Source organism: Schistocerca nitens, chromosome 4 (assembly GCF_023898315.1).
Source record: "Schistocerca nitens isolate TAMUIC-IGC-003100 chromosome 4, iqSchNite1.1, whole genome shotgun sequence".
Taxonomy (NCBI): Eukaryota; Metazoa; Arthropoda; class Insecta; order Orthoptera; family Acrididae; genus Schistocerca; species Schistocerca nitens.
In genome coordinates this window covers 435,800,709-435,813,908 of record NC_064617.1, presented here as the reverse complement: position 1 = coordinate 435,813,908, position 13,200 = coordinate 435,800,709, and the positions used below count along the sequence as shown (strand labels likewise).

The following is a 13,200-nucleotide window of genomic DNA, read 5'->3' as shown; positions in this document are numbered from 1 at the left end:
ACAACATCATGAAGAATTGAGTAATTACTAGAGGACATAAAACTGATGACACTATCCATCTAATATAACAATTTAGCAATGAAAATAATCAATTTTTAACAAATCTACTCACCAAGCAGTGGCTGGAGAAAACATATCAAAAATGGTTTTATGTATGCAAGGATTCGGAGCCAGTGACTCCTCCTGGTAGAAGGGTTGCAGAGGAAGGAAGAGAGGTGAAGGAAAAGAACTGGAGAGGTTTAGGAAAAGGGGTCTTTCCTTCTCACCTGATCCGGTTAGTCTCACCTGATCTGGGGTTTTGGGTAACTTTCCCAAACACTAACCCTTTTTATAAAGCTCACTAGTCGTTTTCCTTCACCCCTCTTTCTTCCCCTTCAACCCTTCTGCCAGAAGAAGGGGCCACTGACTCCGAAAGCTTGCATACATAAAACCTTTTTTTTGTGTGTGCGCACTCTCTCGCCATCACTTGGTGAGTAGATTGTTTATTTATCCAATTACATTACATAACCTAACAGTTTGATATTTTAAAAAGGAATCAACATAACTACAGCATCACTCATTCTGTCATCTGTACTAAAAATAAATCTGTGAAAATGTCATGTCTGTCTGAATACACTTCTGCAAAACTACTCATGAATTTTCATGAGGTTTTCGCAGGCAACTTCAGCGTACCTTGCGGCACTGTACAGGCCTTATTTCACAAAAATCTGATCATGAAAAAAAGATATATTAGTCGAAAGTTTTAGTTTTATCCTTACTAATATTAAAAATGCGAAAGGAACTTTGTCTGTCATGTTTTCAAGACCGACTTGCTGAAACGACTTTGATGAAATTTGGTATGGAAATAGCTTGAATCACGAGGAAGAATATAGGCTACTTTAGGAAGTGTGTAGTACAAGATATTTATTGATTTGAAGAATATTACCTGAATTAGTGAAAGAAATTTACTCTTTGAAATAGCTATTTACACTTTGACTTTTGATCTTTCTCATATTTGTGACAATGCTTTTATTGGTTGATATGTGCTACATGATATGATTCAAAGTAATGAATACAATGCCTCTACAATCTTCAATGTGTTTAATCCATACTTACATACAATTTCTTCCATAATGTACGAGGGTAATCCCAAAAGTAAGGTCTCCTATTTTTTTTTTAATTATAAGTACATAGATCTGTTTATTTCGCCAACACATCGCTTGGCAAACCGTTGCGATTCTGCAACAGTTTCAGTGGAACATAATCAACCACCCGCCCACCCTATAGTCCTGACTTGGCACCCAGTGACTATCACCTGTTCCCTACGTTAAAAGAACATTTGGCTGGAAAGCAATTCAGCTCCGACAACAAGGCGAAAGAAGAGGTTCCTAGCTTTCTGAACAGCATGGCAGAGAGCTGGTATGACATGGGCACACAAAAATTGCCACAAAGTCTACAAAAATGCATCGACAAAAATGGTGATTATGTTGAAAAATAGCTAAATGTTCAAGCTGTAAACTGATGTAAACCATTGTAGAAATAAACAGGTCTATGTACTTATAAAAAAAATAGGAGACGTTACTTTTGGGATTACCCTCGTACATGTTGTGTACTGTATAGCTCCTGCAATAGCACAATGCATAGATGTGCGGTCCTGTCCATGCCCCTCTGTGTACTCACTGCTCAGCAGCGACTCTGCACATCATGAGCTATACTTACCCGACTAGGCGCGCGCGCACACACACACACACACACACACACACACACACACACACACACACACACACAATCATCACAAAATATTGTATGGGTGCCCTTGATTAACATAATATCAGACTGATCAAACATTTAGAAGAAACCTGTTGCATTTTGCTGTCACACAGGAAGCAATGAAAGTCAAGTTACAGACTCACCTTTTGCATGAGGTGCTACTGTAATCTCTCTAGCTGGGAGATTCACTAACAAATCAAACAAATCCAGTCGGGAACATACAGCACTATCTTTGCATCCAGCTATATAGTAAGTGTTACTCTGCAAGATAATAAAAGTGCATACTTTATTATTCTGGGAGAGAATCCAGTTCCGAATTCATAAAACTGATGTGCTACAAAAATTAATGCAGATTTTGTGAAACTTTGAATTTAACTATGAGCACATAAGAAATTTCATTAATTTATGTATCATTTGCACTATGCATTAACATTTATATTTATATCCAATAACTCATCCTAAAATGTGTATAATTTTGTATTTGTGATAATCATGAGAAATGCTGGCTGCAACAAGAAGAAAAATGTGATCAACAATGACATTTGCAAACAGGCTGCCAACAGTCAGCTTAAGAGGAATTAAAATAACAGCCAATCTTTAATAATAACCACTAATTCACACATCCAATACAATTACCATGCAGGAATTACAGACACACATCTGCCAACAAAAATACATGTACATTGTTAGTGTAATTGGAAACAAAACAAAAAAACTCTGTTCTGGCCCACAAAGTGCAAAGCCAAGTAATATCAATGTAATCAGTGTCATCTGCTTTGGAACTCAAAGTATGCATTAGTAAAGTGTTGTAACTCACAAATTCTGTAATTTATTCTGACAAAATTCTGAAGTAATTGAATCCCTGCTGAATGCACAACATGTTGGGCAGAAATTCAAATGATTCATAAGCAGCAATTTTTAGTTTTCTTGACCAGATAACTGCCTTTAAATGCAGATCTTTCCACTTTTTGAGTTACCTACATCATTAGGCTATGTATATCATACATCATACACATACATCATATACTGCAATTGTTCGTTTCTGACACGTCACTTCTTCTGTTATCGATGGTTTTCTCAATTACAAATTAGCACATTTTTCACTTCCACAGTCTGGCATTAAAGCAATGCTTGTTGTATCCATAAAATTTGCAAGTTCTAAGTTACTACATGTTTTATATTGATGCATCACCCACTATATTACAAATCACAAGTGAAGCAATGTCATGATCTACTGAAATGAAGTCAATATTAAGGAGGATGTTCACTTAATAGTGTAAGAGTTACTCACCAACACAACATGCATTATTACACCTGGTATTTTATAGGAAAGAAATGTTCCAGAGGCTCATTGATACAGTACTACCAATGCCTTATTTTTTAAATATCAAATCTGCTTGCAACTTCATTGGAACAAATGTAAACTTAGTCTTGCATTAATAGCAAACTTACCAAACACGGGGAAGCCAGTAAAATTAGGATTTAATGCTCTATCAACAAGGTCATTGGAACAAAGCACTGTACAGGAGCCACCTGCCTGGAAGGGGTAGTGGGGGGGGGGGGGGGGAATCACTGAAAACTTTCATTCCTTTACTTCAAGTTGAGATGCTGTGGAAACTGTTCACAGTCCACCCATGGCTTCAGCACATGCTGCTGACCTGTTGTTGCTCACATGGTAAGGATTTCTGATTGGGGTGTGCATTAGGTGGATGTCATTCACACTCCCTGGCCAATAGATGTGTGAGAGGGAAATCACATGATGGGCCGGATGTGGATAGTGAGGGGATATAACATGATCACTTCATTCTCAACCACACCAGTCTCTGACATGCTAACATGGTCCTCTTCCACACTCCCATGCCATCCCGGGACTTTGGCTATAGTGGCCACTTTTCCAAGTTGTTGATTGCTTCACCAGGCTCCTCCGTTGGACCCCTTTTATCATGAATAAACCCTCTGGCATTGTTATTTGAATTTACAACTTGGTTACTTCGAGGAACCCTACTGATCTGGACACCCACATCTAACCCACTCCCGCCATCCTGCACAAACTGGTGTCACATAAGTGGGATATGTCCCCACCTTTGATACAGAATAGTAGTGCTTTCATGCGCTGAGTCGTCACTCCGGCAGTGAGCAGTGATGTTGTGGGCACGCCCGGAGTTTCAAGGATCGCTCAGCAGAGCAATGGGTGTGGCGGATCGCCATTCGGCCGAGCCCGCTCGGTTGACGGCCCCATCCGGGCCCCCAACTAAGACGACTGGAGATGTTGGTGTGGCAGACCGCCGTCCGGAGGAGCGTGCTCCCCCAGCGGTCCCGTCTGACCCGCCGCCAAGAACGACCCGGCCACCGTCCATGGATTATGACATGGACGACGTATCTGAAGAAGACGATATCATAGTGCACGACACTCTCCCGGCTGACGAGAGGGCGCGAAGGATGAAGACAAGCGCGCAGCAACGCCCAGCGGGCGAGCGGCGCAAGAGGTCTTACACAACCGCAGCAACCGGTGCCAAAACGACGCCCAAGAAGAGGAGGCAGCTCGCTGTCTCTACAAACGGGGGCAGACGACGCGCCCTACCTGATGACAGCGGTGCGGGAGCGACCTGGACGACCGTCACGTCGAGACGTGCGGCCAGACCCAGGACGACGCCTTCACCGCCGCCCACATGGCCCGCAAACCGTTTTGGGGCACTTGCGGTCGAAGAGAAGACCGAGCAGCCTACATCGGAGCAATCGGCGCCCATGGCCGCTGCCCAAGCAGGCCGCTCGCATGAAGAAGATGATGAAGAAGCCGTCCCCACCACCGGACGGTCACACCCGAGGCCGCCACCCATAGTCTTCGAGGTGGCAGAGGACTACAAGGGTTTCCTGCAGCTCATGAGGCAGTGGATGACTGCCGACTTCACCTTGCGAGCTGCGACAGGGAACCTTGTGTGGCTACAGGTCGCCAATACAGAAGACTACATCCGGGTGACGAGCAAGGCGTCAAACCAGGGCCTCCACTGGTACACACACGCCGCCATCCCCGAGCGATTGCTGAAGATAGTCTTCAAAGGACTACCCATAGCAGCTCAACCCGAGCTGCTACAAGAACTGACGGAGCTCAACTTCAGCGTGCACAATGTGATGCACGTGAAGTCGCACGTCAGTCAGAAGGAGTCGTCGTCACTTCTGGTGATTGCCATCGATACACCGGAAAACAGGCGGCTCTACCAGGTGACGAGGGTGGCCAACACAAAGGTCACCGTCGAAAACCTGAAGCAGAAGAGGGGCCTGGTACAATGCTTCTGCTGCCAGGGGATGGGGCACGTGGCTCGCCACTGCTCCTTCCCCGAGAAGTGCGTGAAGTGTGCCGGGGACCATGCCAGCAGACTGTGTCCGCTACCGCGGTCGCACGCGCCCATGTGTGCGAACTGCAGCGGCCCACACGTGGCGAGCTACCGCGACGTTTTCAAAGCCGCAATAGCTCGCCAAAACGGGCAGCAGGCCACGACGACTGCCTACCGCTCCCTCCGCTGTCCGCACCCCGGCGCAAAACCGGCGAGGCGGCCGGCACACGCAAGACAGATGCCGGCTGCCAATGCTGCCAACTCCATCCCCACTGAAGGGGCCAACAGAAGCCGGCACATCCGCGTTGGAAAACGTGCGTGCGAGCGCACACCCAAAGACCAGCGCACCAACCACGTCCAAGGGAAGGCGCGCAAAGAGCATGCATCGACGGGAGGCGAAAGGCGTGGTAACGCGCCAGCTGCCTCACGTCACCCAGCAGCAACCAGCCAAGGCGCCACAACAGCAGCGCTTGAAGGAGGGCTTGCTGCAGCAATTTCAGCACTCTCTGCGGCAATCGACAAGGTAACACATCTTGCCGACACGCTGCAAAGAGTGGCTGAAACAGTGATGATCGCCTCACTGGCGGCTGTTCAACAGCCGTCAAAATAAGGCGCTCCCAACGCCGTCCGCGCTGGGAGCAGCGAAGTCGGCCTGTCATGGGCCCACCCAGTGTCTGCAGTGCAGACACAAAGAAGTTTAACCAACCTGAGAAGGGCCACAAGAAGACAAATGAAAGAGAAGAATTAACCATTCCAAATGTAAGAAGACTTGGAGGCAAAGTAGGGTAAGCCTACTAGGACTCCGCCAACCAGGGGTCAGGGGGGCCCTGCAGAAGTCCGGTTCGTTCGTTCGTTTAGTGCTTTCATGGCTGGTTGTCACCATTATCATTTGTGAGCACAGTTGAGTGCTGAGCACAACTTTTTGCATGACCTGCAACCACATCTGACTTGTTTTAACAAGTGCTGAGAAATGTGTGGGCCCTGTCCACACAAGAAGTGGATTCCACCAACACTGCACATTCAGCACATACGTGTGCTAACGCGCACATCAAATGTGTATGAGCTGTCTCTGGCTTGCACTTGTTCCCTGCAAATAGCAGCCACCACACTGCTGCCTGGCCAACACTGCCCACCATAACATTGCCTGTTGCCTGGCCTTGCCATGGCCATTAGGGGCTAGGTGATGGTATCAGTGTTGTCACCATCCCATCACCACTGTCTATAAAAGTCATGGTGTCCATGCAATCAGGATGCACCACCACCATCTCCACATGACACTACTAATGTGAGTGTTATTAGCCACTGCTTTTGCATCCTGTCACCGATCTTCCGCTGAATTGACATTCAATGTTCTCCCTGTAAGGTTTGTTTTTCATCTCTTGCTTTTGCTTTGATTCACTATTGCTAACTGTTACGTCCCCTTGATGCCTTATATTTGGTCTCGGGTAGAAAATGCTGCAGAGAATAATGATGATGTCAGGTCCATGAAACAACAATACACAAACTCATGGCCAAAAATATAAAGTTTGAACATGACAATAATTAATTGTGAAAGCAAGCCTATCCACTAGAGGCATACTTTATGCTGAAGCTACTCTCACTAAAGTTTGACGAGTTGAAACTAGCTTGACTGTTCCACCCTTTGCTACTGCAAGCACATTCCCAGCAATTAATTTTATTCGTCCATGAAAAATCCACAGAAATATGGATACCTTTCTGCAAAATGTTAACGACATGAGTCGCATCTGCTCATGGCCAGATAATTTCCTACTAAATGTACTACAATTGAAGTTGGCAGGAAATGCATGCATTTATTGAGTCACTTGGCACATTAAAAAATACTTATAGATTTGAAGTTCTGGAAAAAGGGTTAGCCGAGCAGTATTCCAATATGCTGAATGTTAGATACTACTGAGACAAACTTTCCACACTTAGACAAAGAGCAGGGGAAGACCAACACAATGATGTGCTTCTGGAGAAGGCAGAGGCACGTATGATTTATTTCTTCATTTGGGGCACTAACCTGCAAACTGGACGGGAGGTTAAAAGTAGCTGCTCCCAGCTTTCACTCCATGAGGCAGTCTGGTTTTGCTGCATGAGGAAGCATGACAAATTGTTTGCTCTCTGGTGAGTAATAATGAGTGGCACTATGTGTTTACCAGTGAATCAGTTTGCGGATAATGTAGATGAGCCAGTCATATGACCAATACATATTTGGCAATTTACTGTTCTAATTACTGGGATTTCGGGCATGAAAGAATGCACTACCCCCCCGGACTTGCAGTGATCCTCTCTATAAAAAGTGGAGACAGGCATATTAACCAGGGGTAGGAGGCAGGCACATTCACCCAACACCACACCACCCCTAATGAGATCAGTAAACCCGGTAGACTACAGAGGTTAGGAGGAGGTGGCAAGTGTTATTGCGCAAGGAGAGATGCGAGGCAGAACAAACTGAATTTTGATGGACCTGGGCACTTCAGTTTTTCTTTCTCCTGGTGACAAGCAGCTGCTAAAAGTGCCCTGTTGTCATACGAATTGTTAGGGTACTGAGGTACTAGAACCTGCAGGCAAGTGTTTGGTTAAGCTAACAGTTAATGGCACCCATTATGAAATGGAGATGGAAGCTGCTAAATCAGAGAAGCCCAATTCTGCTAGTGACTGATTTGCAGTTCATAACGGGTGGCAGGGACAAAGAATCCAGTGAAATTTTTTTAAGTGCTTTATCTGAAAACTACCTTGAGCAGTTAAACAGAGAACCGACTCGTGGCGATAACATATTAGACCTTCTGGTGACAAACAGACCCGAACTATTTGAAACAGTTAACGCAGAACAGGGAATCAGCGATCATAAAGCGGTTACTGCATCGATGATTTCAGCCATAAATAGAAATATTAAAAAAGGTAGGAAGATTTTTCTGTTTAGCAAAAGTGACAAAAAGCAGATTACAGAGTACCTGACGGCACAGCACAAAAGTTTTGTCTCAAGTACAGATAGTGTTGAGGATCAGTGGACAAAGTTCAAAACCATCGTACAATATGCGTTAGATGAGTATGTGCCAAGCAAGATCGTAAGAGATGGAAAAGAGCCACCGTGGTACAACAACCGAGTTAGGAAACTGCTGCGGAAGCAAAGGGAACTTCACAGCAAACATAAACATAGCCAAAGCCTTGCAGACAAACAAAAATTACGCGAAGCAAAATGTAGTGTGAGGAGGGCTATGCGAGAGGCGTTCAATGAATTCAAAAGTAAAGTTTTATGTACTGACTTGGCAGAAAATCCTAAGAAATTTTGGTCTTATGTCAAAGCGGTAGGTGGCTCAAAACAAAATGTCCAGACACTCTGACCAAAATGGTACTGAAACAGAGGATGACAGACTAAAGGCCGAAATACTAAATGTCTTTTTCCAAAGCTGTTTCACAGAGGAAGACTGCACTGTAGTTCCTTCTCTAGATTGTCGCACATATGATAAAATGGTAGATATCGAAATAGACGACAGGGATAGAGAAACAATTAAAATCACTCAAAAGAGGAAAGGCCGCTGGACCTGATGGGATACCAGTTCGATTTTACACAGAGTACGCAAAGGAACTTGCCCCTCTTCTTGCAGCGGTGTGCCGTAGGTCTCTAGAAGAGTGTAGCGTTCCAAAGGATTGGAAAAGGGCACAGGTCATCCCCATTTTCAAGAAGGGATGTCGAACAGATGTGCAGAACTATAGACCTATATCTCTAACGTCGATCAGTTGTAGAATTTTGGAACACGTATTATGTTCGAGTATAATGACTTTTCTGGAGACTAGAAATCTACTTTGTAGGAATCAGCATGGGTTTCAAAAAAGACGGTCCTGTGAAACCCAGCTCGCGCTATTCGTCCACGAGACTCAGAGAGCCATAGACACGGGTTCACAGGTAGATGCCGTGTTTCTTGACTTCCGCAAGGCGTTCGATACAGTTCCCCACAGTCGTTTAATGAACAAAGTAAGAGCATATGGACTATCAGACCAATTGTATGATTGGATTGAAGAGTTCCTAGATAACAGAACGCAGCATGTCATTCTCAATGGAGAGAAGTCTTCCGAAGTAAGAGCGATTTCAGGTGTGCCGCAGGGGAGTGTCATAGGACCGTTGCTATTCACAATATACATAAATGACCTTGTGGATGACATCGGAAGGTCACTGAGGCTTTTTGCAGATGATGCTGTGGTGTATCGAGGGGTTGTAACAATGGAAAATTGTACTGAAATGCAGGAGGATCTGCGGCGAATAGACGCATGGTGCAGGGAGTGGCAATTTAGTCTCAATGTAGAAAAGTGTAATGTGCTGCGAATACATAGAAAGATAGTTCCCTTATCATTTACCTACAATATAGCAGGTCAGCAACTGGAAGCAGTTAATTCCATAAATTATCTGGGAGTACGCATTAGGAGTGATTTAAAATGGAATGATCATATAAAGTTGATCGTCGGTAAAGCGGATGCCAGACAGATTCACTGGAAGAATCCTAAGGAAATGCAATCCGAAAACAAAGGAAGTAGGTTACAGTACACTTTTTCGCCCACTGCTTGAATACTGCTCAACAGTGTGGGATCCGTACCAGATAGGATTGATAGAAGAGATAGAGAAGATCCAACGGAGAGCAGTGCGCTTCGTTACAGGATCATTTAATAATCGCGAAAGCATTACGGAGGTGATAGACAAACTCCAGTGGAAGACTCTGCAGGAGAGACGCTCAGTAGCTCGGTACGGGCTTTTGTTCAAGTTTCGAGAACATACCTTCACCGAAGAGTCAAGCAGTATATTGCTCCCTCCTACGTATATCTCACGAAGAGACCATGGGGATAAAATCAGAGAGATTGGAGCCCACACAGAAGCATACCGACAATCCTTCTTTCCACGAACAATACGAGACTGGAATAGAAGGGAGAACCGATAGAGGTACTCAGGGTACCCTCCGCCACACACCGTCAGGTGGCTTGCGAAATATGGATGTAGAAGACGCACTAAGTTCCACTTCAATTGCAGTGTGCTGTGGAAGAAACGATCTATGAACAATTTGATGTAGTAATTATTCAGCCATCTGCTATTTCATATTCGTCATCAACTGTTGCTGTGCCAAAGAAATCAATAATGGTGAAGAGACCTGGTATTTGTGTATAGACATGAGGGCAGTAAACAAAGTTAATAGCCCCTCCCCTCCCTCCCCCAAACAAGTATTCTTTGCCACAAATCAATGAAACCTGGGAGTGATTAGGAATTGCAGATTTTTCACCAAACCTGATGCGAAACTGGGTTACAATCAGAGTCTGACAATCTCACAAGACGGATGAAAAGTAGGTTTTGTCATACTATCTGGCTTGCACAAGTTTTTACGGATGCCTTTTGGCATCCGACACATTCCAGAGATTTTCTGACTTGATATTACGAGGACTCAAACCTACTACCTGCCTTGTCTATTCTGATGACATTAAAGTGTTCTCTTGAGCCACTGAAAAGCATACTGAGTGATTGAGAAATGTATTAGCAAGGTTGCATAATTCTCATTTAAGTCTGAAGTTGAAGAAATGTTCCTTTGTAGAGTCACAAGTTCAGTACTTGGGACACATTTTTAACTCCACAAGAGTAAAGCCAGATCTGCAGCTGACAGAAGTGGAGAGTTTCCCTGCTCCTACTAACATAAAAGAATTACAAAGCTTCCTCAAGTTAGTGAATTATTACTGCTGATACATAAAGGATTAAGCTACTGTGACGAAACCCTTGTTAAAGAAAGGAGTAACTTTTGAATGGATGGCTGAATGTGAAACTACTGTGCGCCAAGTTAAAAATGTATGGAAATTTTTGCCATTACTGGTACACACTGATTTTGAAAGGCCATTTACACTTTCAGGTAACACATCAGACTTTATCATACATCACATTCTAAGCCAAAAGCACAACAGTGAAGAAAAACCTATTTGTTATATTTCTCGCCAACCCAACAAGCGTGACATTAATTATAGTACAACAGAAAAGAGCTGTTTTCTTTGATGTTTGGTATTTATTATATCAAATGTTATTGATATGGCAGGAAATTTACCTTGATAACTGACCATACTGTCTCGTCATGGCTGCTGAATTTCATCAAAGACACCAGTAGCTGCTCGACACATTGGGCTCTAAAGTTAGCGAAGTACGACTATGAAGTAGCCATAAACCCGTCAAAGTCCACAAGAATGCTGACAAGTGAGGCAAGCAGATAAAGTGCTAACAGCAGACTTAAAAGAGACTCAGAGACAATACTCCACTTGTCAACAGTATGCCACATTGCCTAATTTTGTGTCAGAAGATGGTTTATTGTACCGCAGGACTCCACTTTGAAACCTGTTAGTAATACCGATGTCACTTCAGCCTCGTGTCACTGCTCAATGACATGATAGCATCCAAGCTTGTCATAGAGGTACACAGGCCATAAACATTTGTATTGCTATCTGCTACTCGTGGCAAGGCTGGCTCTATAACACAGACATGAATAAACGTGTTTACTGTCAAAAACAGTCTTATTCTGGTGATTGGTTTTGACCACAACTGTGGTCATCTTCAGACCAGTGAGCAAGAACCTCCTTCTGGTGGTAAATCATCTGAAGATGACCACAGTTGTGGTCGAAACCAGTCACCAGAATAAATAATTTTTGATCAAGACCGTTTTTTATAGTAAATATTAGTAATAACATTGATCACTGTTTGCTCCCACAATGAATTCAAAAGTAAATAAACATTTGTGTTTTGCCACGTGCCCAGAGGTCACAGCTGGCACAGCCATGAAGTCCTTTGCAGACCTTTCCGGAAGCTTCCAGACCATTTGAAACTGTAGTGTAGATAGAAGGGGAACATTCTTCCCTACCCATCAGGAAAATAAATATATTTTTGTCAATAATGGACCATCTTTCCTGGTATCTACAAGGTGTACAACTTTGCTCCCACCGTTTTTTCCCCAACATTTGAGGCTTTAATGAAAAAAATTCGTTACACATGTATCATTCAAAGTATTTTCCATTGCTGGCCAATACTTTCTCCCACCTTTCAGGCAGTGTACGAATCTTATGTCAAAAAAAGTTGTTCATCTGTTGAAGCAATCCATGAATCGATCCAATTTGTGACTTCTTCATGAAACTGGAAGTGTTGGTCAGCCAGGCCATGCACCATTGACCTAAACAGGTGATAGAGGGAGCAATGTCTGGAGAATACAGCAGCTGGGGTAGGACTTCCCATTTTATTGCTTTCAAGTACTTTTTGACCTCTTTTGCAATGTGGGGTTGAGCGTCGTTGTGCTGCAAAATCACTTTTTCGTGCCTCTCGCTTTATTGCAGCCGTTTGTCTTTTAATGCTATGCTCAAACGCATTAATTGCATTCGATAACAAGCACCTGTGATAGTTTCACTTGGTTTTAACACCTGATAGTACACGATGCCGAGCAGGTCTCACCAAATGCAGAGCATGATCTCGGAGCTGTGAATATGTGGTTTGGCCGTCGATGTGGAAGCATGGCCGGGATAGCCCCACGATTTTTAGTGTTTAGAGTTATCGTAATGAACCCATTTTTTGTCCCCAGTCACAATGCAATGCAGAAATCCCTTCCACTTTTGCCTCTGAAGCAACTGTTCACAAACACACATACGCCATTCAATGTCTCTAGGTTTCGGCTCACACAGGACTCAAGTTCCTTCTTTCTGAACCACGCCCATAGCCTTGAGACATTTTGAAATGGCTTGCTGTGTCATTCCCACTAATTGTGCCAATTCTTCTTGAGTTTGACGCAAGTCTTTACTCAGCAATGTCTCCAATTCTGCATCTTCAAAAACATTCTCTCTTCCACCACTATGCTGGTCTGTGACGTTAAAATCACCGTTCTTGAAGCATTGAAACCACTCACGACACATTCTTTCACTAGTAGCGTCCTTACCATATGTACTTTTACTTGAGAGCATTCGATGAGACTCCTTAGTAGTTTTCTTCATATTGAAACAAAACAGTAACACCTCCCGCAAATGACAAGAATTACGCTCGTAAACTGACATTTTCAATCAAGAACGACTTTATGATGCAGACACAAATCGACTAATGTTTGAATGAGGTTATGTTGAC

At 43.8% G+C, this 13,200-nt stretch overlaps 1 protein-coding gene across 1 annotated transcript in view; it reads right to left on the bottom strand.

Moving 5' to 3' along the window:
- LOC126252828 (putative DENN domain-containing protein 10 B) overlaps positions 1–13,200 on the bottom strand; it is a 39,248-nt gene that overhangs the window by 703 nt on the left and 25,345 nt on the right. Inside the window, exon 6 of the mRNA XM_049953772.1 lies at positions 1,893–2,010. Coding sequence (XP_049809729.1) covers positions 1,893–2,010 — 118 coding nt within the window. The remainder of the gene's footprint in view (positions 1–1,892; positions 2,011–13,200) is intronic.